This window comes from Protomyctophum parallelum (genome assembly GCF_964188405.1).
Source record: "Protomyctophum parallelum genome assembly, chromosome: 17".
Taxonomy (NCBI): Eukaryota; Metazoa; Chordata; class Actinopteri; order Myctophiformes; family Myctophidae; genus Protomyctophum; species Protomyctophum parallelum.
In genome coordinates, this window is record NC_139719.1 from 19,861,238 (window position 1) to 19,887,346 (window position 26,109).

Here is a 26,109-nt window from a genome sequence, read left to right on the forward strand (position 1 = left end):
AACACATTTGAAGATGACAGCCAAATAAACAATAGTTAAATGTACGTCCCCAAATTGGACTTTCACGCGTCCATTTGGTTTCATCTTATGCATCTTAAGAGTAAAATTATTGTTAAATACCTGCATTAGGTTACTTAATTTACAAGAACTCTACACAATTAGAGCATGTAAATAAACTAACATGTAAAAGTAACGTTTGCCTTATCTCTACCACATCAATACAGCACAGAATTGTGGACCAAATAAATATATACACGACAACAAAATAATCTTTAGTTTTGGGTCCGCGAGGCAAAATCTCATCAAATGGTGGTCCGTGGCTCAAATGCTGAATATATAACAGGCCTTTATATGAAAAAAGGTTGAAAATCACTGGTCTAGGGCTTTGGAAATCCTGAAGAATAGCTATATTTGTAACGGGTGGATCTTGCAATTCCCTGTTTTGGTGTTACATCAATGCGTGGAGTATCCATAATATGGTTTCTCAATCTTTAGATGATCTATATTTGGCTCTTTGTTTGAGGCTATAATAAGATGTGAGCTGATCCCTCGTAAACATCTATCTTTTTAATTCTAATAGTTTTTTTCCACGGGAGCATATAGCATGTTTATCAATGACCGCTTTGATCCGTGCACCTTTCATGCATGTGACGCGGAATTGCGAATCCAGAATTTCAGCAGGTTGCGTCAACTACACAGAACCTTGTTTATTTTGGACAGAATGCACTGCGTTCGGCGTACGTGGCAAGTGTTTTCCTTAACCTCGAGTCCCTCCTATTCTGGACGTATATAATATCGCGAACATTATGTGGAAAATAAGGTTGGTGATTAGGAGATTCTAGGAGAAGGGATTTTGCATGTGTTGAGGGGCAAAAATAATACCAAGTACAGACCCCGGCCTGGGTCTAATTGGTTAATAATAACAAATCATATGCACTGTCTCTATCGGAGACATGGATGGAGAAGAGCCGTTGTTCCAAGCCTATTCTCGTCTCACAAAAATATTGGCACAAAATTGGCACAGAAAATAGCGGCGTAAGCAGGATTCAAACCCAGGAGGTATGGATCGAAGGTCTGTTGACTAACGAGCCATGCGATATACGAGCTGGCTCACGCTGGAATGCTTTTCCAAGACGAGCTTGTAGATCAGCTATTTCCAAATGGCCAAAATGTCTATATAGGGCTGAAGTGCGCGTAATGTATGTTTTGTAATGATAATCCAAATCTACAAAGTAACTATAGTATAACTAACGTTGTCAAAGGCGTAACATTCGGACCTGAGATGTAGTGGAGTAGAAGTAAAAGTATTGGATATTGGAAAGTGCAAGTGCATCAAAACTGCACTTAAGTACAGTACTTACGTAGATTAGTTTTCACCACTGCGTAGATGGCGCGGGGCCTGATATCTCTGGAGATATCTGTGCGGAGATATATATATATATATATATATATATTCAGAGCAGGCAGAGTATGGATGCGCCAACCCGTGTCACTTTGGGCTTTTAGAGTAAACAAAGCGAAAGACAGAGAGCTCTCTTTGGGAGCCGTGGCTCTGCTATATCGATCGCTCTGCGAGTGTGTGTCTATCTCGTTGTCTCCGTGCTCTCCTCCTGAAGAATGAAGCGTTGGGTTGGATTTGATGAGGGGAAGTAAAACACAATCTCAACTTTCTCTACTCCACTGGACCGCGGTCGTCGATCGCGCACACTCGCATACACACACACAATGGCACTGTGAACCCAAGGCGTAAGGGGATTTGGAGACACGGGAGACAATGAGGAGTGGAAGGCAGGCTTAGTGTGAGAGAGAGAGAGAGAGAGAGAGAGAGAGAGAGAATGCAGAATACTTTTTGATTCTGGAGGTGTTGAAGAGACTGCACATTTTATCCAGTTGCCTTTGATGACTGCACGATTTGTGTGTGCGTGTGTGTGCGTGTGTGTGTGCGTGTGCGCTTTCCGTCAGGGTTTTGACAAAGCATATCCCTGTGTGTGTCTTGGCTCTAATTTAATCCCTCCCTCGGGGGGCTTTGCCGTTTGTTTATTCGCTGACACCACGTAGGTGTGTGTGTGTGTGTGTGTGCGCTCGCATCTGTTTGTGTGTGTTTGTGTGTGTGTGTGTGTGTGTGTGTGTGTGTGTGTGTGTGCACTGTAAAACGTCAGTGCTAATTCAACTCTGACAGTCCACGCGGGTCCATTTCTTTAAACCCACGTTGGTTAAATGAAGACCGACAATTTCACTGCGTGTATCCTCCCCGTGATTGAACACGTCTTAAGTTGAAAGTGGCTCTTCTCCCCGTAGCGTGTTTTAATTAACAATTACCAGGGTAGGTGTACCCTGACAAAAACATGCAGTAATCCATGGTCTCTTACATACTGCCCCCCCCCCCCCCCCCCCCCCCCCCCCCCCCCCTGACCAGTCTGAAAGGGTGCCTGACGGGATGGGGAAAGGAAGTGGTTGGAATAAACGTGTTCCTTCCATGAGTATGGATACGTCCAACCGGGGAAACCCCCCCCCCCCCCCCTGTCAGTTGAAAAGAGCCTCATGCGTTGTTGAAGGAAGCATGTATGAGGTCAGTCCGTTGCTCTCCCCGGGTTGACAGCGGGAGTGTACAGCGCAGGGACGTGCACAGATAGAGACTATAGGTGGTGCTATAGAGCACCTGCCCTTTTGCCCTATAGTTTTTGAGTGGTGCAACCACTCCAAGGAACAGCAATGTCCGTATCCGTGCGCCTATGCGCCTATATATATATATATATTCTTCAGACTTAGTGATTTTACATACTGTATGGATGAAAAGAAACATTTGCTATCAGAAGTATCTCGGAGACAATAGATATGCTATAGTTTTGTCCCAACACTTTACAGAGCAGGGGTAAAATGGGGAACTTCCCAGGCCAGCCAGCTCGTGCGTGCGCGCGAGCACGTTCATGTCTATTGTCAGAGAGAGGAGTAGCGTTTTTATTAATTGCATAATAGTCACGTTATACATAATCGATGCTTTAATTCGGTCCGTGCTCCATTCCACGCAGCATTATTATTATCCGCTCTTTGGCAGACGACTTGTTCTGGTGAAGTCTCTTCACTGTGTGTGGCGCTCCGGCCGGGGGCCAATAAACCAAAAGAACGTGTCATCGGTCGTATAAGTAAGTAAAGAATCTCTGCATGTGCGCTCCAAGGACACAGTGAGGGGTCTGCGGTGCTCACAGCGCGCTCACATGCATTGAGTCACAAAGGGAGAGTCTATTACCGACGCAGCCTCAAGGTCTGGAACGGCTGGTCCGGGGCGTCACAGGAACAAGGACACTTAACCCCCCATTCTGAACTGAGATCAGATTCTAAAAAAAAAACTTCTACATCCTGACAGTTTTCTGAAAAAGCTACGTTTCTATGTCAGTGGTTCTTCGATTTTTCAAAAAGATAGCAGACCTACAAGCTCATAGCGCGCCACTCGGTGGCGCGCTATGAGCTTGTAGATCTGCTATTTTTCAATGGCTAAAGCGTGACATAATGCTATAACACCAAAAGGGGTTCCCGCCCCAAATGCAGAAGGAGGAGAGGACACTGGAACAGCACGTCTTCATCAGAGTCGCGATTAATACATTTAGTCACATTTTAGTTTTAGTCACCGCGACGCGTTGTGAGATTGTAGAAAACTGCTGTTTTCGGAGCGTCTCTTAGTTCTATATAGGCTACTGTATCTCTTCTCCACTATAGCCCCCTCGCTGACATTTTAGCCTATAGTTTTTATTTGTTGACGAACATGTCAATATATTTTAGTCATCATAGCTTAGTTTTGTTCAGTGGTGCAACCACTGCAAGGAACAGCAATGTGCCGTGTCCGCCTATGTATGCGCCTATATGTGGCCATGAGCACCAGTATATGACTATAGGGTACCAGTAGGGGCGCTGTTGTGCCAGAGAGAGAGAGAGAGAGATAGTATTAGTGCTGCACTGTTGCCTGCTAATGAGAGAGAGAGAGAGGAGAGGGGGGGGGGAGAGGGGAGTTGCACCACTCAGTTCACACAGGTGTGATTTATTCGACGACGTATAGTTTTAGTCCGCCAAAATCAACCGCAGATCTCACGGCGGACAGAGATACAAAGTCTGCCGTTGTCTGTTGAAGTCAACTGTGTCTCTTTTTCTGTGTTTACACAAAACACATTGCATTAATTATTAATCATTGCATGATTGTTAGAAATGTCTCATATACGCCTTCATTATTGGTTTGTCATTCTGTTATCTTGTTATGGATTCATTAGTCAGTCAGTCCGACAGACAGACAGACAGACAGACAGACAGTGAAAAAGACTGCGAGTGAGTGAGTGAGTGAGTGAGTGAGTGCCAGTCATTCACTCAGTCAGTGAATCACTCTGCATTGCCAACAGGCTTTGTATGATATCTCAGCTCATAATAATAACCCATTCTGACCTGAGATCAGATTCTAAAAGTGTCTTCTACATCCTGACAGTTTTCTGAAAAAGCTATGTTTCTATGTCAGTCGTTCTTCGATTTAAAATAAAATAGCAGACCTACAAGCTCTGATGAGCTTGTAGATCTGCTATATAGGGATAACCATCCCTATGAACGGAGACACGCGGTATCAACAGGAGTGCCATGAGGCCAGCCTTTATTTCACAGACAGTTTAGTTGCACGTATAACCTTCACCGTTGACATTACAAAATACATTATACTGTATACTTCATTGCACTGCCGTGTCCTGTGCCAGAAAATAGCCGATCTACAAGACCACAAGGTGTCGCGGTGCGTTGTCGTGACTGAGCCTGTGTAGTTGTAGGTCAGAAACCGCGGAGGAGGCAGTGCAAATGTCATTGGTTCAACGGAGCGAAGATGTGGTCAATATACCGTAAATGCTTTGCTTTGCTTTGTATGCTGTAGATTACCATATGCGTAAGTACAGTATACTTTGTCTCCTGCGTGCGTGCGTTCGTGCGCCATGCACGCACATGTGTGTGTGTGAGTCGTTCCAAGCGTGTACAGCCAATGTGCACGTTACATAATCTCCTTATTAAACAAAAATGGAATACTGCATCCAAGCATCCCAGACGACGCTCATGTTTGCTCTCTTCTGCTCCGCGTGTCTCTGCCGGTAACTATAGGGCTGGCTGGGTCCCACAGGAAGTCGTCCCCCCCCCCCCCCCCCCCCCCCCCCACACACACACACACACACACACACACCCAACCCCTCCGATACTGACTGTGCTGGTATTTTTATAATGGTGTGACTTCTTCTGTTGCATGTCGTGTTGTCATCCTAACGTCCGACCGACCGTTGTGGTGGTGGGCTCCGGTGGACCCACACCATGCGTGTGCAAGTGGAGGAACCGTTCCATTTGGTTCCACTCTCAGAGTTCTTACGAGTTCTGAGGTCTAAGGGCCGGGCTAGTGGGGACGGAATTGGCGGAATTGACGGAATTGGCTCACAACGTGTCGTGCTGCGACGCGTTGTGAGCTTGTAGATCGGCTATTTTCAGCAAGTATAAAACCTGCCATTAAGATGGCATCAAGGCCCGCCAAAACACATTTTAGTCGACTAAATCACCCGTAGATTTAGTCGACTAAAATTGCATGACATTTAGTCGACTAAAACTAGACTAATGCTATAATACATTCCAGGTGACTAAAATGTGACCAAAACTAAGTGAAAACTATTCAAGAGACTATGGCTAAAACTAAAATAGAAATTTGCTGCCAAAAACGGACGGTATACGCTGCCACTGGCAGGTTGTGCGTAAGCTATACGTCCCCAGTGTAGCACACCCCCGTAAGAGTTATGGCCGCCGGTGGGCCTAAGCCAGGCGTCTGCAACCTTTTTTTAAATGAAGTGCCATGTTTTATTTTCTTGATAGTCAACTGTGCACATGTTCAATGGTGGTGTTTAACGACACCACATCAACCTTTCCAACATGACATTTTGATTGTCCAACAATATGACTTTTTTTATCTCCCCCCTTTTCTTTAAAAAATATTGATAATGATCATTCGACTCAGAGCAATGACCTGTATCTCCCAGGCTCCCGCCCTATAGTCAGAGCACAGAGTTTTAAAATCCATTTTGGGCGGGAACCCCTTTTGGTGTTAGCACTATGTTATGCTTTAGCTATTGAAAAATAGCAGATCTACAAGCTCATAGCGCACCACAGAGTGGCGCGCTACGGGCTTGTAGGTCTGCTATTCTGAAAACTGTAGAAGACATTTTTAGAATCTGATCTCAGGTCAGAATGGGTTAAAAGGTTGGAGAACCCACCGTACTAGATCTGCCTTCTCGCGGCCTATGCCGTTGATTCTCCCCGAAAGCGTCGAGGTGCAAAAAAACCCTGTTTTCGTCCTGTTATGTCCTGTTATTCGACGTCGAATAACACACACTCACCACTCGATGCGTAACGGCACGTCGATTCTTTTTTGTTGTTGTTGCGCGGTCAGCAGTCTTGTCATTCTCCGTTCTTTGTGATACAGCGTTTTCAGTGAAAGCCCCTTTGCTTATACTTCTTACTTTACTTACTTCTGTTGGACCACGTGCGGTAGAGGTTACACAATGAGAGCAACGAGGTCGATTTAAAGAGGATATCGGTGTGCTTTCTGCCTGGTTCAAACTGCCGTCGGATCTTCAATTCAATCTCAAAACCACGTGCGGTCGTCTCCCATTGATCGCTGGCGGCGGAGGGAGCGGTTCCGGTTGAAGAAGCTCGAGTGCACGCTACAGATTAAAAAAGCCTTGTTGTTTCTCTACGGCTTGGAGCACTCGGCCCATTGGCCTGTTCATGTTCACACATATATTGACCGTGCTGTCGCAAGGAATAACACCATGGCTTACGCAGATTCTTCACATTGATTGGCCACTACCCTTTTCCACGGCTGTTTTTGTCAGCCGAGGCACTCAGTGCATGGTGGAAAGTAACGTAAGTACATTCACTCAAGTACTGTACTTAAGTATAATATTGAGGGTTTTTTTGCATTTCCAATTTTCAGTACTTTTACTTCTACTCCACTACATCTCAGAGTCAGATATTATACTTTTACAAGCTTTTGTTGTTTTTGTGGCTTTCGCCTTTATTTTATATTTTTTATGGAGGGACAGACAGTAGGCTGACAGGAAATGGGGAGAGAGATGGGGGCGGGGGGGATGGGTGACATGCAGTAAAGGCCGTCGGGATCGGGAGTCGAACCCGCGGCACACTGCCAGACTGGATTACCAGCCAAGGTGCCTGGACCGCTGAGCCACGGCCCAGCTTTTACAAACTTTGACAACATTTACGAGCTCACAATGCGCTCACAACTGTAGATCGATTTTTGCGTGTGAAACGGGATCATTCTATGAGTACTTGATACTTTTGGTACTTGAGAGGTACATTTTGACACTCAGGTGAATTCTTGAGTAAAACGTACTTGTAACAGAGTATAGATTGCACTATAGCAGGCCTTTTGACCATAGTATGCAGACCGCATCCACAAGGTGCAACTTCCCATTGACTGATTGTATTAAACAACGTCAAACTCATCAACATTGCAGCTGTACGAAAAGCTTGAATTATCCTCTTTCTATCTGCAAAGTGTTTGTTTCATAAAATCAGACCCGTCTGAAGTGAGTGGTGCTGTACTGTACTGTACTGTACTGTACTGTACTGTACTGTACTGTACTGTACTGTACTGTACTGTACTGTACTGTACTGTACTGTACTGTACTGTACTGTACTGTACTGTACTGTACTGTACTGTACTGTACTGTACTAGCCCTCCTCCATGGCCTGTATGTGTCTGTGTCTGTGTGTCAGGATGTGCAACAGTGACACTTGGTGGTGAACAAGCACTATAACGCTATTTTGGTGCTCGGACAGCCAGGGACACAGGGACAGACCCAGGGACACAGCCACACACATAGCTGTCAATAGGAGTGGTTGCACCACTCAAAAAGCCACTGTAGACATGTTATGAGCTACTGTTATGAGCTAATGTTTTCGAGTGATGCTGCCACTCCAATGAACAGCAATGTGTGTCCCTATGTCTGTCAGTTTACGGTACCAACAGGTGGAAACGTGGCGCTGTTGAGCTTCACACTGTGCACGGCAATGTGTGTCCCTATAGCTAAATTCCAATACCGCAACTTTCACACTCGCTCACTCTCCTCGCGTCCTCCACTCGCTCCTCGGCTCCGCCCCCAGCGAGGAGGAGAGGAGGAGGAGAGGATTCTATGCGAGGACAGAGTGGTGGTCGAATTTTCCTCTGGAATCGGAATGTACTACGCTGTCATTTCAAAGCGACGGCACAATCCGCGATCACTAATGACGTGTATCAATTCAATTCAATTCAAAGGGTTTTATTGGCATGGGAAAACATACGTTGCCAAAGCAAAAGTGGTGTCACACAGCTGGATCACTGGAACTCCGAAGTCCGAACAGAGCCGTACAGTGCAGAATAGACAATTCATAATTTTGTACATGTAACCGAGGGTCCGAGGCCAATGTGTATGTATTGGTAACACATGTGCAAGGCAAGGCTATTTATTCCTGAAATAGTGAATAAGCGCCAGGATGGCACACGTATAAATCACCCCCCCCCCCCCCCCCTCTCCTCCGACAGTCAGTCCTCCTCCGCGGTCTTTGCAAATAACGGACACTATAACAGGAATTAGGTATAGTCTCTCTGACTTACATATTCAGTTCAGTCCACATATAAATAAATACATTTTTCATTTTTGTCACCGTCATGCATTGCAGTCTGTGCATTCAGGCATGCACAGAGATAAATTAACTATAGCTTTTGAGGTGCGCACAATATAGCCGGCCTAATTTATATATCCTACTTTTATTATGCTTATATCACACAACGCAATAAAGCCAGTGGCTTGTTGTGGTCCTTTCACTTTCACATAAGTAGGCTAGATAGGCTACTTTATCATTCTGAAGCTCTATTCATTCAGCGAAAATGTGTCTCTTCAACAAACAGTTGAACAGTGCGTGCAAGTGTGTGTTGGCCGTTGGGTCGGCGACTTCAGCCAGTCAGCCGGCCGGCAGCTAGTGGATGGGGGGGGGGGGGGGGGGGGTGCACTGTATCGGGTTTCATCAGTGTTTTCTGTGCCACATGTGGAGGAGGCGGACTTATGTCACTGGAGAAGGAAAAAAAACATGTACACGTCATGCGGAAATCCGCTGCGAGGAGACAAAATACCCCACCGAGCCTGCACCTGATGTACACTCGCTCTATGCGGTCTCGGAGAGCTCACTCGGCTCCTCCACTCGACTCTCCTCTCCTCCTCGATGGAGCGCTTTAACAATCGGAACGTTAACCATTTCCGGGTCACGCTGGAATGACCCCGAGTGAGCGAGTGGGAGTGAGCGAGTGTCCGAGATTTTGGGTATTGGAATTTAGCTTATGTCTGTCTGACTGTCTGTTTGGGGGTACCAACAGCTGACAGAGCACACACAGCACCACTCAGTTCAGACAGGTCAGATGTGACTATGTTTAGAGTACCAGTAGGGGCAAAAGTGGTGCTGTTGTGCCAGAAACAGAGAGAGAGATAGTGTTGCACTGTTGCCTGCTAATTACAGAGAGAGAGAGAGAGAGAGAGAGAGAGTTCACACGGGTGTGATTGGAGTGTTGGAGTTTGGAAGCGCTCATTGAATATCACTCAACGGCCCATGCGTACCACCTGCTTCAAATTTGCACATAACGCCGGAGGCAGCAGGAGGTTGCTTTACTGATAAACGAGCGCTTCCAAACTCTGACACTACAGAAAATACATTTCAGTATAGTTCATCATAACATGGCTCTACGGGAGATTTGTATAATGAAACAAAAACTTTACAGATTGAAAGAGGGATAATTGAAGCTTTCCGTTCAGCCGCATAGTGTTGGCGAGTTTGACGTTGTTTAATTCAATCAGACGGGACTTTTCAGCTTGGATGAATGGGCTGCCAAGGGGAAGCCAAGGGGAAGCCAAGGGGAAGTGGCACCGTGTTAGCACCTCGACGGCAAGATGGACGCCGTCTGCATAACATGGTCAATAGATGTGAGTTATTCGTCCGCCACTGGAGGAAGTGTGTGTGTGTGTGTGTGTGTGTGTGTGTGTGTGTGTGTGTGTGTGTGTGTGTGTGTGTGTGTGTGTGTGTGTGTGTGTGTGTGTGTGTGTGTGTGTGTGTGTGTGTGTGTGTGTGTGTGTGTGTGTGTGTGTGCGTGTGTGGTGGAAAGTAACTACAGTAAGTACATTTACTTACAAGTACTGTGCTTTGAGGTATTTGTACTTTACTTGAGTATTTTCAACAACTTTTTTCCACCACTGTACTGTGGAGGTCGCGACGGCTGCTCTCCAGCTGCATTGTGGGTCGTCAGGAGTGATGAACGAGTGAGTGGCGAGGCTAATATAATAGACGGAGGGCGGGTCGTTAACTTGTTGTCTGGGCCTAGCTGGGCCATTTTCCTTTTGGTCCCCGAGTGATGTAATGATGATGATTCATTTACACGCAAACAAACAAACAAACAACCAAACACGCATGAAAAACATGACCCCCCCCACCCCTTTTTTAACGCGGTTATCACAAACACACACTCTGTGCAGTCGGATGACAAACAACGCTGCTGACTGCGGTGGACTGGGTACGCTGTGTGTGTGTCTGTGTATGTGTATGTGTATGTGTATGTGTGTGTGTGTGTGTGTGTGTCTGTGTCTGTGTCTGTGTCTGTGTCTGTGTCTGTGTCTGTGTCTGTGTGTGTGTCTGTGTGTGTGTGTGTGTGTGTGTGTGTGTCTGTGTCTGTGTCTGTGTGTGTGTGTGTGTGTGCGTGTGCGTGTGCGTGTGTTGAAGTGGGTATTCTGGTTTCATAGATGAACTGTTTAAGCTCATCATCGATTGTCGTCACATAGACTGGGTTTGGCGTTTAGCCTAGCCACATTCCACGGGCCCTCTCCTTTGACTCTGTGGTCGATACAATGTGTGTGCAATGCATCAAGCTGTCTGCACATGCACTAACTAATAGGACAGACACTCTCTCATGCCGTTACTCAGTCAGTCGCTCCTCTGCTCTCACTGTGCAAAAAAGCATGGAATTACGGTCGAGTATACTCCAGGAAACACCCGATAAATTGACCAACAAACTCCGGTAAACTCCCGAAATGTGTCCATCACCCCCATATATTACTGTATATTACTGTATATGCCCGCTAAACGTGACCATAATTGCCCGTTAATCCCTCTTTTCATGCAGTGTCTGCTCTCTCTCTATCACTTCCCTTTCCCTTTCTCTGCCGGATGATTTTTAGTTTAGTTATGGTCTTTAGTGGCTCAGGGGGTAGAGTAGCTGGAAGTGGGTGGTAACCGCAAGGTTGCCAGTTCTAACCCGGGCTCCCCCAGAGCTAGTGTCGAAGTGTCCTTGAGCAAAGACACTGAACCCCTAATTGCTCCCGATGTGCAGGTTGGTGCCTTGCATGGTTTTCGCCGCCATTGGTGTGTGAATGTGTGTGTGTGTGTGTGTGTGAATGGGTGAATGTAATGCACAGTCTATGTAAAGCGCCTTGGATAAAGGCACTATATAAATGCGCCATTTACCATTTATTTTCATTTCGTTTTTTGGTCATATTTTAGTCATCTGAAAGGTTTTAGTGTTTAGTCTAGTTTCCGTCGACAAAGTATAGCATCAGATTTTAGCTGACTAAGGTGGTCTTTACAGGAGAACGGTGGTCATGGGAAAATAAAGTATCGTTTGCTGGGGTCCCTTTAGACGAGAAGGGGAGCAAGCTAACTGTACCTGTATCCTGTGTATTTGTACCTACTGTATATGTTATGTTGTACCTATGTGTCTTTAGTACTGTGTGTACTTGCGCTGCTGTAATGTTGTAGATGTATATGTATAGGACCTCCTCTAAAAATAATTGCTGCATCACAAGGGGCCATCCTCTCAATAAAGTTCAAAGTTCACCAGACGGGAGGGTTATAGTCTTAGCCCATCATGTCTAAGCCCTGAGGCCCATTCTACAAGTGTCTTCTGAATCCCAACAGTTTCCATATCACTTTTTCGCGTCAAGGATCCCCACAATGATATGTATTGGGCCGCAGACCCCCATCTTTGTTCCAATTAAGGACCCCCAGACGCAAAGAACTGAGTTGCAAATGTTTGACTTGAAAAAACGTGATTTGTCAGAAATGTTCACGATAGAAAATAAAATAGCAGATCTACCCCCTTGCTATACGATCGCTCCGAGCTTGTTCATCTGCCATTTTTGAAAGTGTAATTTATTTTATTATTTTTTATCAAAATTAACAAATGATTGCTTTCCAGGTTTCAATGGTTTTATCGCACTAATGTATGCAAATGCTTCAATTGAATTACTGCCAATAAGCTGATTACTTCCAGTAATCATGGTAATTAGCGAGCATGTAAACATCTTCTAATTGCTATCAGAACAGGTTCAGTGTAGGCACCTCCTCCCCCCAGTGCCAGAGAGGAGCGCTCTATGGACTAGATTGTTTTGTGTTGGTGAAGATGTCGGACCTTCACACCGCACTTCAGGTGCGTTCAGACCATTTTAATTGGGTAATATAGGGCTTACCAGAGGATGTTGTTATTAATAAACCTTTTTTACTATTACTGCAATATCCTTCACACTCACGCACACACGCACTGTACCATGCACTGTTCCAACTCACTAGACTGCTGCTTTTCATGGCATAGGCAGGATATCCGCCGGGGGAAACTAGGCGCAGCTGCTGGACATGAGACTAATTCATTAGAGCGACAGAGAGAGAGGAGTGTGTGTGTGTGTGTGTGTGTGTGTGTGTGTCAATTTAACAAAGGTGCAGACGATCAGAAATCAGCAGAGAGTGAGCGACGTTTGCGCTATACTGTATGCCGAATTGAAGTGGACTCTGCCCCAGACTTTTTATTTCTCCCTGGAAATAAACAGAGGCTACTCACTCACTCACTCACTGTGTGTCACTAACTGCGTTCTCTGTCGTGTATACGTGTTTATTGTGTGTAATGTTACTGTATATATACTGTATGCCATGATGTGTCCTGATGCTTCCTTAACCGTGACGCTGCACATGGTTCGAGCGGGCCTCCATGCTGGTGATCCTGCTGAACTGCGTGACCCTGGGCATGTTCCAGCCCTGCGAGGACATCCTCTGTGACTCCGACCGCTGCAAGATACTACAGGTACAGTAAAACACCCTCCTTTATTTATAGCCTACAGCAGTGGGGTTTCAACCCCTTATAGCCTACAGCAGTGGGGTTTCAACCCTTTATAGCCTACAGCAGTGGGGTTTCAACCCTTTATAGCTTACAGCAGTGTGGTTTCAACCCCTTATAGCCTACAGCAGTGGGGTTTCAACCCTTTATAGCCTACAGCAGTGGGGTTTCAACCCTTTTTAGCCTACATCAGTGTGTTTTCAATCCTTTATAGCCTACAGCAGTGTGTTTTCAACCCTTTATAGCCTACAGCAGTGTGTTTTCAACCCTTTATGGCCTACAGCAGTGTGTTTTCAATCCTTTATAGCCTACAGCAGTGGGTTTTTCAACCATGTATAGTCTACAGCAGTGTGTTTTCAACCCTTTATAGTCTACAGCAGTGTGTTTTCAATCCTTTATAGCCTATAGCAGTGTGTTTTCAACCCTTTATAGTCTACAGCAGTGTGTTTTCAACCCCTTATAGCCTACAGCAGTGTGTTTTCAACCCTTTATAGCCTACAGCAGTGTGTTTTCAAACCTTTATAGTCTACAGCAGTGTGTTTTCAACCCTTTATAGCCTATAGCAGTGGGTTTTTCAACCCTTTATAGCCTACAGCAGTGTGTTTTCAACCCTTTATAGCCTACAGCAGTGGGTTTTCAACCCTTTATAGCCTACAGCAGTGGGTTTTCAACCCTTTTCATGTCAACCAGAGCATGTGAGCGGAGCGCGGAGTGAGCGGAGCGCGGAGTGAGCGGAGCGCGGAGTGAGCGGAGCGCGGAGTGAGCGGAGCGCGGAGTGAGCGGAGCGCGGAGTGAGCGGAGCGCGGAGTGAGCGGAGCGCGGAGTGAGCGGAGCGCGGAGTGAGCGGAGCGCGGAGTGAGCGGAGCGGAGCGCGGAGTGAGCGGTGAGCGGAGCGGTGAGCGGAGCGGAGCGCGGAGTGAGCGGTGAGCGGAGCGGAGCGCGGAGTGAGCGGTGAGCGGAGCGGAGCGCGGAGTGAGCGGTGAGCGGAGCGGAGCGCGGAGTGAGCGGTGAGCGGAGCGGAGCGCGGAGTGAGCGGTGAGCGGAGCGGAGCGCGGAGTGAGCGGTGAGCGGAGCGGAGCGCGGAGTGAGCGGTGAGCGGAGCGGAGCGCGGAGTGAGCGAGGAGCGGAGCGGAGCGCGGAGTGAGCGAGGAGCGGAGCGAGGGGATTTTGACGTGAGCGCGGAGCGGGTTTTTAAATGGGTCAGATTGACTTCCGGAGCGAGAACTGTCCTCCGCTCCGAGCCGCTCAGTGCACACGGCACCGCGCTGTGCAAACTTGGCTAGCAGTTTACATCAATCATTGCCTCTCAAACAGGCCCGGCACCACGGGGGGGCAAAGGGGATATTTGCGCCCTTAAATCAACCTCTTTGCCTTTTGTGCCCCTCAAAATCTCAATTGCCCCCTCAGTCTTTCATCCTGGCGCCGAGCCTGCTCTCAAGCCCATACCCGTAATCTGCTTCACGGACTGTCCATGAGAATAGACAGACATTGCGTGTCGACAGTTTACATATCTGTTCTTTTGGATTTGGACACATGACGATGGGTAGCCTACAAACTTGCGGCATGGTGCTCACAGTGGTACATTAAAACAAATGCCATACTTCGGTTGATACATTTGAACTGGGTCTGTTTTAATTATTCTATGATATTTTAAATAACGAAATCAAGCTAATTTACATCATGCTCCAAAAAAGAATTTCAGGAAAACAGCATTTTATTTTTCCCCCCGTCATTTCTTTCTGCTGAGCGGAGCGGGCATCTGAGTGGAGCCTCGAAGCGAGCCCGGAGCGGGGAGCGCTCGATGCGTAAATGAAGGTGAGCGCTGAGCGAGCGGGGAGCGGCGTGGGGGAAGATGAACGTGAGCGCGGAGCGAGCGTAAAGAAAGCCGTCGAGAGCGAAGAGCGGAATTATCGGCCGCTCCGCTCCACTCACATGCTCTGATGTCAACCAACACCCATTATTCATTCAGCATTTGAGCCACAGGCCATCATTTGTGACCAACTTTGACTGAGGGACTGCTCATTGGATTTTCTTTGAATTTTAGTTTTTTTCATATCATATGAAAGCAGCAAATCATAGCTTCAAATTGACGTTGGTTGTTCAGTTTGACCCACCAGTTTTGGATATATGGCTTATAGAGTAATGTCTTTCAGAAAACAGCGAGTTGAGAAAACAGGCTTGAAAGGTTCACTTCTGCGGTCTCTAACATTACACCTAGCTACATGTTTAAGCATTTATTTCATTATTATTATGTCAATTTCAGCTCTGACACTTATCTCAGACATGCTCTAGTATGTGAAGAGTCTGCCTGTGCTATTAACTCATTTTGAAAAAGAAAAAAAAGTGAAAAGCTGGAATTTACGCGATGGCAGGCTCTCAGTCAAATCTGGCCACATGTGATGAGATTTTGCCTTGCAAACCCCAAAACGATTTTGTCCACAATTCCATGGCTGTATTGATGTTGGTACCATTACGAGAGATAACAGTCGTCGATCAAAAAAATAACGATTCTTCTACATTCTCTAATTGTGGAGATTTCATTGTACGCTTCGATTTATGCTCTGAAGAGTTAAAGATCTGCATAAGGGTCCAATTGGTTACCAAGATCTGGCATCTTTGTGAAGCGGCTGTCTGGGAGTACCCTTTCTCTGTCTTGATTAGGCTCCTCATCCCCTGCAGCTGTGTCTAATCTATCTCTCTCTCTCTCTCTCTCTCTCTCTCGCTCGCTCGCTCGCGCGCGCGCGCGCACACACACACACACACACACACACACACACACACACACACACACACACACACACACACACACACACACACACACACACACACACACACACACACACACACACACACACACACAATCACTGCATATGCTCAAATTGGCACACGTTGCATGATGTATAATACTTTGATCAGTTAAGTTAAATGCCACGGAGAACAAATGGATCCTCTTTTCATCAAGCAAAGTAGGAGAGAGAGAGAGAGAGAGAGAGAGAGAGAGAGAGAGAGGTGTCACGAACAATGAATGAAAAGGGGGCATAGAGCCGGAATGAAAAGGCGAAAAGGATTTTTATGGACTCTATATGATCTATACCTATAGGGGTCTATGGACTCTATATGATCTATACCTATAGGGGTCTATGGACTCTATATGATCTATACCTATAGGGGTCTATGGACTCTATATGATCTATACCTATAGGGGTCTATGGACTCTATATGATCTATACCTATAGGGGTCTATGGACTCTATATGATCTATACCTATAGGGGTCTATGGACTCTATATGATCTATACCTATAGGGGTCTATGGACTCTATATGATCTATACCTATAGGGGTCTATGGACTCTATATGATCTATACCTATAGGGGTCTATGGACTCTATATGATCTATACCTATAGGGGTCATTGAGAGGACTCTATATGATCTATACCTATAGGGGTCTATGGACTCTATATGATCTATACCTATAGGGGTCTATGGACTCTATATGATCTATACCTATAGGGGTCTATGGACTCTATATGATCTATACCTATAGGGGTCTATGGACTCTATATGATCTATACCTATAGGGGTCTATGGACTCTATATGATCTATACCTATAGGGGTCTATGGACTCTATATGATCTATACCTATAGGGGTCTATGGACTCTATATGATCTATACCTATAGGGGTCTATGGACTCTATATGATCTATACCTATAGGGGTCATTGAGAGAGTTCTCTTCCTTCAAGTGGTGAACCAATAGGAGGCCGGTAGATGTACCCACAGAAAAGCATATAGGTCTCTTTCAGGCTATACAGGGACTGACGTACAGTAGGTCTTCTCTAAGACCCCACAGGTAGGGGGGCACGGTGGCACAGTCGCCTCACAGCTAGAAGGTCCTGGGTTCCATTCCCGCTGTGGACGCTGTGGGCCCTGGGGGTGTGTTCTCTCCTCCGCGCCATCAGTGCCCATACCTGAGGCGGGGTTGGCGAAAGGGCCTTTCTGTGTGGAGTTTCCATGTTCTCCCCGTGGAAGCAGTGTTGTTTTCGTCGACTAAAACTAAGACGAAAAATGTTCGTTGACTACCTATTTTCACTGACCAAAAACAAATGGAAACGAAATAAAGCTACGATGACTAAAACTAAGACTAAATATACTGACAATTTCGTCGACAAATAAAAACTAGACTAAAATGTTAGGAAGGGACTAGTGGACAAGAGATCCAGTATAAGTCATTTTACACTTGGTTGCATGCTGAAAATAGCTGATCTACAAGCTCACAACGACGCGTTGTGAGCTTGTAGATCGGCTATTTTCAGCAAGTGTAAAAACACTCATTACGATGGCATCAAGTCCTGCCAAAATACATTTTAGTCGACTAAATCAACTGTAGATTTAGTCGACTAAAATCTTATGACATTTAATCGACTAAAACTAGACTAACACTAAGACATTCCAGGTGACTAAAATGTGACTAAAACTAAATGAAGTTTCAGTCCAAAGACTATGACTAAACTAAAATAGAAATTTGCTGCCAAAAACAACACTGCGTGGAAGGGAAAGGAACCGGTTGGAATACCGTGTTCCTTCCACTCGCTACGTCCAACCGGGAGAAACTCCCCCCTTGTCAGGTGAAAAGAAGCGGCTTGGACTCCTCGTGCATAGAAGGAAGCATGAGGTCAGTCCGTTGCTCTCCCCAAGGTTGGCAGAGGAAGTGTATAGCGCCCAGGATTACATTCGACAATTGACACTGAGTGCAGAAAAATCACACCTGTGTGAAGTGAGGGGCGCTCTTATCATCATTCATCATCATCATATACAGTACATCACATTCTGTGCTCAGACAATCAAATCATCACAAATGTCATCATTCCGGCCAATCTCTTTTGGCGTCTTCGATTCTGCCCTCACTTTTCTCCTCAACATATGCTTTTTTCTTGGTCTTTTTCTTTTTTTTTCTTGGTTATTTGCGACAAGCAAGCAGCCTTTTTCAAGTAATGTCATACTTTCATATATACTTTCATAAGGGTAGGTTTTTTCGGTGCACCCAAAAGTGAGCTGTGAGCCTCCGCTTAGGTTTTCATCATTCTGTTCTCACAGTTTGGCTCAGCGTCAGGACACGGAGGTCGTGCGTTTATCTCTTCTTTGAAAGAACAGCCACAAAGCAACACAGATAGAGAGGCTGTCCTGACCTTCCATTGACAACACTGACACTGTGTCAGACAATAAAGTCCAATCTAATCCCTCAAAACAACGATAAGCTCGCCATATTACACCTACGGGTGAGCGTAGGTTATCTCTGTAAAGACAGAATTCCACACTGTCATGTTTATGAGCGACTTTCTGTCAATAAATCGGGTGAAGTGCATGGGCCTGGAAACCACACAAATCTGCCACACAGGAAAAAAAAAAGATTGGCCTGGCACTGCTCAGTTTGAATTACATTTCGCTCACCCCAGAGTTGTGGGTGACCAATCACAGCCCACAATTCAAAGTGAGACTTTTTTTTTGTTTTGTTGCTGTGGCGTTGGAATCTGTTTGTAAATATATTAATAATACAATATTATTTATTATTTATCATATTTAGCCCCTTGGAAATAAATCTTCCACACCAAAGTTCCAGACTAATTATCTACCTCAAGATGTCAGAAATGCAAACTCGACATTTTTAAGTTGAGGCTAAAAAAAACACATTTTTTCTATGCACTACGGTTCCGCCTAGTTTGAATCTGTATGATCCATATAGCTATGCACATTTTTTACCATGTTTTACTATGTTTGAATCTGTATGATCCATATAGCTATGCACATTTTTTACCATGTTTTACTATGTTTGAATCTGTATGATCCATATAGCTATGCACATTTTTTTCCATGTTTTACTATGTTTGAATCTGTATGATCCATATAGCTATGCACATTTTTTACCATGTTTTACTATGTTTTTTACTGCTATGTTTTGTGTCTTTGATTTGTTTTTTTAACGTATTAATGCTGTAAAGTGCACAGATACCCCTTGGGGTGATTTTGTACTAAAACAAATCACACCTGTGTGAACTGAGTGGTGCTACTCCCCCCCCCCCCCCCCCTCTCTCTCTCTCTCTCTCTCTCTCTCTCTCATTAGAAGGCAACAGTGCAGCACTATCCCTCTCTCTGTTTCTGGCACAACAGCGCCCCTACTGGTACTCATAGTCATATGCTGGTGCTCATTAACCAACACAGACACACATAGGTGAACCCGGACATTGCTGTTCCTTGGAGTGGTTGCACCACTCAAAAAATAAACTGAACTATGATTATGTTGGGGTGGGGGTCCCCACATTGGTCACTGCCTGCAATGGTCACTGCCTGCAAAGTTTGGGAACTACTATACAGGACCCTTATACATTTGTCCCGGCGTGTACTCACTGCAGCAGATATACAGTGATACACAACATCCCAGCAAAGCAAAAACTCACAACTATATAGTTGCTGAATAACATCTCACAATAAGGCAGCCACTGAACACTACAGTATACACTAACATAACTCGGGAGCGCATACGCGGGTAAATAATAGGCTGGGTAGAACACGCAACGTCATCAGAAGTGCAGTACAGAGCGTTTTGGCATCAAACTCATACATAATGTAGCCTGGCTGCCTACATGAAGAGGCTCTGGGAAAGCAGCTAACGTTTCCCCCAATATACTTAACCCATTTAGGCCTGACCTCGAATTTTTTAAAAATTATATTTAATTGGCCGCCGACCCCCATCTGAAAATATGTTGTTCCAGGTACCCTCCAGTAGAAAATATAAAAAAACTGAAACTCAAAGAATATATATTCAAAGATTTGTCAAGATCTTTCAAAAATGGCAGACCTACAAGTTCATAACGCGCCACTCGGTGGCGCGCTATGAGCTTGTAGATCTGCTATTTTTCAATAGCTAAAGCATAACATAATGCTAACACCAAAAGGGGTTCGCGCCCAAAATGGGTTAAAGCCACTTAGGCTAAGGTTGCCCTTAACGTTTTCATCTAAGGATGCCTTGGAAAGAAAAATGAGTTGCATAAAATCACCATAAGGATTCCCTAAGGATGTTGAAAGGAGATAAACCCTTGAAGTATCTTGACCTTATAGCTATTTACGTTATTCACTTGTGTGTCGGGTTGCCAGGAGGTCCTTAGTAAGCATTTTTTATTTCTTCAGAAGATATTACGGTCAGTCACTTGAAAATGAACACATGAGACAATGGCTGGATTAGCCCCCTTTTGATGTTGTCTGTTTTCTGTTGTCTTTGTTGCTGCAGTATTGTTTTCATATTTCTTCATGGCTTTGACTTTGATTTGTTTCGCGGCGGGATTTCTAACGGCTATCTCTTAGCATATGTTGTCCTTGTGTGCACGCCGTTACGCATGGAGTACATTAAGACGGATGATTGGCCTGCACTCTGTCCCTTCCTTACTCTGTCCAGTTTATAGCTTGTCTCTCTGTTTTGGAGAAGCTAATGCCGCGCTGACATGGGCAGATGCAACGCTACAGTCCACCATTCATTGTCAATGGAAAGTCAGCGACATGAAGATGCAAAGATGCGTCCGACGTTTGTAGCTGCTACAACAGCTACAAATGCGCTGTGTAGCTTTGTATCTTTGGCATCTCCCTGTGTGAACGCAGCATAACAATGCCGTCAATAGTTCCGTCATACTAGTGATGTATACCGTTAAACAAGGATGCAAAAGATGCATAGATGCAAAGCTATACAGCATATTTGTAGCTTTGTATCTTTGTAGCTATTGAAATTATAGCAACTATTTTGTAGCTTTATAGATTTTGCAGCAGCTTTTGCATCATCATGTCGCTGGCTTCCATTGACAATGAATGGTGGACTGTATCTTTGTATCTGCCCGAGCGAACGCAGCATAATGAAATTCAGTGAAAACGTGCCGTATTGTGACAGTAAACGTCCATGACAACCATATTCTAGACATTAAGGCAAGGAGACGACCGATGCTTTAAGCCAGTGTGTCCCAGATTTACACCCAAAAATAGAAATTAGACGTTTGTGCGGGACACAAACTATAGTGCAAATATAGCAGATCTACAAGCTCACAACACATTGTGAGCTTGTAGATCGTCTGTTTTCAAATGGCCAAATTGTATGGAGCTGAAGTGGCTAATATATGTTGTGTAATAATAATCCAAATCTACACAGCTGTCACTGGAGTGCTGTAAAAGTACAATTATGAGATGTCGCGGAGTAGAAGTAAAAGTCTTGACAATTTGAAATAGGGCCTACTCAAGTAAACTAGCCTACAAAATACCTCAAAATCGTACATAACAGTGCAAGTAAATGTATGAGTTACTTTCCACCACTGTCTGTATAGAGCGTCGCAGTCCCGCCCCCTCGAGAGACCCGGAAAATAATTCCCCGTTCATTTTCCTCATAGACTTTTCAAAAAAGTATTTATTTAAAGACATTTACGCCGCGGACAAAGCCAACTCTTGTCGTGACAAATCATGACAATAAACACAGTGTTTTGGGGCCGAACAAATGATTAGAAAGAAGAAAATAGACGGCATGGTTATACAACACTTTTGTGTTGTTGTTTTTCTTCTTTGTAATTATTTGTTTGGTCCAAAATATTGTGTTTGTTGTCATGATTTGTCACGACTTGAGTTTGCTTCGTACGACGCTTATAAGGTCATTATTTCCTGGTCCTGGCGTCGTCATGAAAGGGGGCGGGACTGCGACGCCTTCCGTTTATATACCTCAAAGTGCAGGTATAGTATAGCATATGTTGTTGTTTTTCCTGTTGTCGTTGGAAAGCACATAGAATGGAACAACAGGGTCTGGCAGCGGTTCAGTCGCTACAGCAGAGCAGGGATATCGTGTTGCTCGCCGAGAGATTGAATAAAAAGAACAAATTGTCCTTTTTTAATTCATCCTGTGATTGGTATATAATGAAAGAAGAGGGTAAAAAAAATTAAGCGAGAGAGAGCGAGAGCATGCACTCCGGTTGCATCCGAAGGGATTTAGAACAGAGGCGTTTCGATTTCCTAATATGCTCTGCCTTCGTTGTATTGTTTTTTGCTGAATCTAAACTCTCTCTCTCAGTACATACATTCTGTGGTCTCGACGAGGAGAGGAGAGGAGAGAGGGAAGAATGAATAGTGAACTGAAGAGAGACTGCATGCTGTTGCACTAAAGCATGCACTGAATTAAATGGGTAACTTATATCCTTACTATACGCAGAGCGACGCAGAGATAGACTCGGCCGAGCATGCCATGCCCTAGCAACAGTCTCCTCACTTCACTCTTCATGCCCTCTCCTCTCCTCTCCTCTCCTCTCCTCTCCTCTCCTCTCCTCTCCGCAGCGCAGATGAATGTACAGCCTGGAGGATAAATGCACTCTCATCTATTCCACTCTGCCTCTTCCACCCCCCCCCCCCCCCCCCGTCTACATCTCCACTCTCATTTCTCCATCAGTGTGTCTCAAGAAACGCTAGAGACACACGACTAGTGCACACGCGCACACACACACACACACACACACACACACACACACACACACACACACACACACACACACACGCATGCATGCATGCATGCATGCATGCATGCATGCATGCGCCCTTTTTTTCTTCTTTTTTTCCATCACCCTCACCTTCGTCCTGCTGTGCTGTGAGTTCTCTTCACTTCAGATGATTTTAAAGGAACTGTGCCCCCCAGCCACACACGCACGCACGCACACTCTTGAGGTCCAGTGAGTGTGTGTGTGTGTGTCTGTCTGTCTCGGTTTGGCGGGGCTTTCTAAGCTCTCGAATCAGCCGTGTGGTATTTGAACGAGCCACATTAGCATCAGGAGGGGCCGATGGTGATGACGAGAGGGCCTATAATCAGGCCACGTTATTCGGCATGCGGACAGACGCTCTAGTCTGAAATTCTTTATTAGGAACAATCCCTTATTTTCAAGGGGGTCCGCAATTCACAAAATACACTTCATACTGAAAGACAATTTTTTACAAACAATTCAACCAGACAAGAGAAGACAAGACAAAACAATACAATTCCAAGATAAACAAGAAACAAACAACAAAACAACAAAACAAAAACTGCAACAAGACAACATTTCACATAACATGGACATAACGTAGACATAACACATGGATCATTGCATCATGGATCTGCTATAGTGATGATTAGTGAAAACATTAACAGGTAGTCTCAAGATGAGAGGACAGCACAGTTTTAAACAAATGAAAAGATGCTATTGAACGAATATGGACAGGTAGATTGTTCCAGTCACAAGGAGCTTTGAACATAAATTATGTTTTGTATATAAACCTGTGACTGTGAGCAATGTCTAAGTTGATGTGTAGAAGTGTGTGGTATCATAAGCTGTTTCAGATACTGTGGATAATTGAAATGAATACATTTAAAGATGAACTACAGCCAGTGCTGCTGTCTTCTTGAGGTGGGAGATGGTAAGTTGAGATTTTCGTATAAGGTACAGTGGTGGGTCAAATATGGGCAGTCAAGGACAAATCTGCATAAACGGTTGTATACTGAATTCAAGGGAAGAAGGTTTGTTTTAGGGGCAGTCTGATAAATTACATCTGCACTGACACACTGCACTGAGACCAACGCTCTAGTCTCTATATGCACTGACACACTGCACTGGGACCAACGCTCTAGTCTCTATATGCACTGACACACTGCACTAGTACCAACGCTCTAGTCTCTATATGCACTGACACACTGCACTGAGACCAACACTCTAGTCTCTATATGCACTGACACACTGCACTGGGACCAACGCTCTAGTCTCTATATGCACTGACACACTGCACTGAGACCAACGCTCTAGTCTCTATATGCACTGACACACTGCACTGGTACCAACACTCTAGTCTCTATATGCACTGACACACTGCACTGGGACCAACGCTCTAGTCTCTATATGCACTGACACACTGCACTGGTACCAACACTCTAGTCTCTATATGCACTGAGACACTGCACTGGGACCAACGCTCTAGTCTCTATATGCACTGACACACTGCACTGGTACCAACACTCTAATCATTATGCACTGACACACTGCACTGGTACCAACGCTCTAGTCTCTATATGCACTGACACACTGCACTGGTACCAACACTCTAGTCTCTATATGCACTGACACACTGCACTGAGACCAACGCTCTAGTCTCTATATGCACTGACACACTGCACTGGGACCAACGCTCTAGTCTCTATATGCACTGAGACCAATGCTCTAGTCTCTATATGCACTGAGACCAATGCTCTAGTCTCTATATGCACTGAGACCAACGCTCTAGTCTCTATATGCACTGAGACCAATGCTCTAGTCTCTATATGCACTGAGACCAATGCTCTAGTCTCTATATGCACTGAGACCAATACTCTAGTCTCTATATGCACTGAGACCAATGCTCTAGTCTCTATATGCACTGAGACCAACGCTCTAGTCTCTATATGCACTGAGACCAACGCTCTAGTCTCTATATGCACTGAGACCAACGCTCTAGTCTCTATATGCACTGAGACCAACGCTCTAGTCTCTATATGCACTGAGACCAATGCTCTAGTCTCTATATGCACTGAGACCAATGCTCTAGTCTCTATATGCACTGAGACCAACGCTCTAGTCTCTATATGCACTGAGACCAACGCTCTAGTCTCTATATGCACTGAGACCAATGCTCTAGTCTCTATATGCACTGAGACCAATGCTCTAGTCTCTATATGCACTGAGACCAATGCTCTAGTCTCTATATGCACTGAGACCAACGCTCTAGTCTCTATATGCACTGAGACCAATGCTCTAGTCTCTATATGCACTGACACACTGCACTGAGACCAATGCTCTAGTCTCTATATGCACTGAGACCAATGCTCTAGTCTCTATATGCACTGACACACTGCACTGAGACCAACGCTCTAGTCTCTATATGCACTGAGACCAACGCTCTAGTCTCTATATGCACTGAGACCAATGCTCTAGTCTCTATATGCACTGAGACCAACGCTCTAGTCTCTATATGCACTGAGACCAACGCTCTAGTCTCTATATGCACTGAGACCAACGCTCTAGTCTCTATATGCACTGAGACCAATGCTCTAGTCTCTATATGCACTGAGACCAATGCTCTAGTCTCTATATGCACTGAGACCAATGCTCTAGTCTCTATATGCACTGAGACCAATGCTCTAGGCTCTATATGCACTGAGACCAATGCTCTAGTCTCTATATGCACTGAGACCAATGCTCTAGTCTCTATATGCACTGAGACCAATGCTCTAGTCTCTATATGCACTGAGACCAATGCTCTAGTCTCTATATGCACTGAGACCAATGCTCTAGTCTCTATATGCACTGAGACCAATACTCTAGTCTCTATATGCACTGAGACCAATGCTCTAGTCTCTATATGCACTGAGACCAACGCTCTAGTCTCTATATGCACTGAGACCAACGCTCTAGTCTCTATATGCACTGAGACCAACGCTCTAGTCTCTATATGCACTGAGACCAACGCTCTAGTCTCTATATGCACTGAGACCAATGCTCTAGTCTCTATATGCACTGAGACCAATGCTCTAGTCTCTATATGCACTGAGACCAACGCTCTAGTCTCTATATGCACTGAGACCAACGCTCTAGTCTCTATATGCACTGAGACCAATGCTCTAGTCTCTATATGCACTGAGACCAATGCTCTAGTCTCTATATGCACTGAGACCAATGCTCTAGTCTCTATATGCACTGAGACCAACGCTCTAGTCTCTATATGCACTGAGACCAATGCTCTAGTCTCTATATGCACTGACACACTGCACTGAGACCAATGCTCTAGTCTCTATATGCACTGAGACCAATGCTCTAGTCTCTATATGCACTGAGACCAATGCT

General features: G+C 45.1%; 1 protein-coding gene across 1 annotated transcript in view; it reads left to right on the plus strand.

Annotated features, from left to right (window-relative positions):
• Positions 1-26,109, plus strand: part of cacna1g (calcium channel, voltage-dependent, T type, alpha 1G subunit) — a 382,705-nt gene that overhangs the window by 96,715 nt on the left and 259,881 nt on the right. Inside the window, exon 3 of the mRNA XM_083787505.1 lies at positions 13,050-13,162. Within this exon, the coding sequence (XP_083643631.1) occupies positions 13,050-13,162 (113 nt within the window). The remainder of the gene's footprint in view (positions 1-13,049; positions 13,163-26,109) is intronic.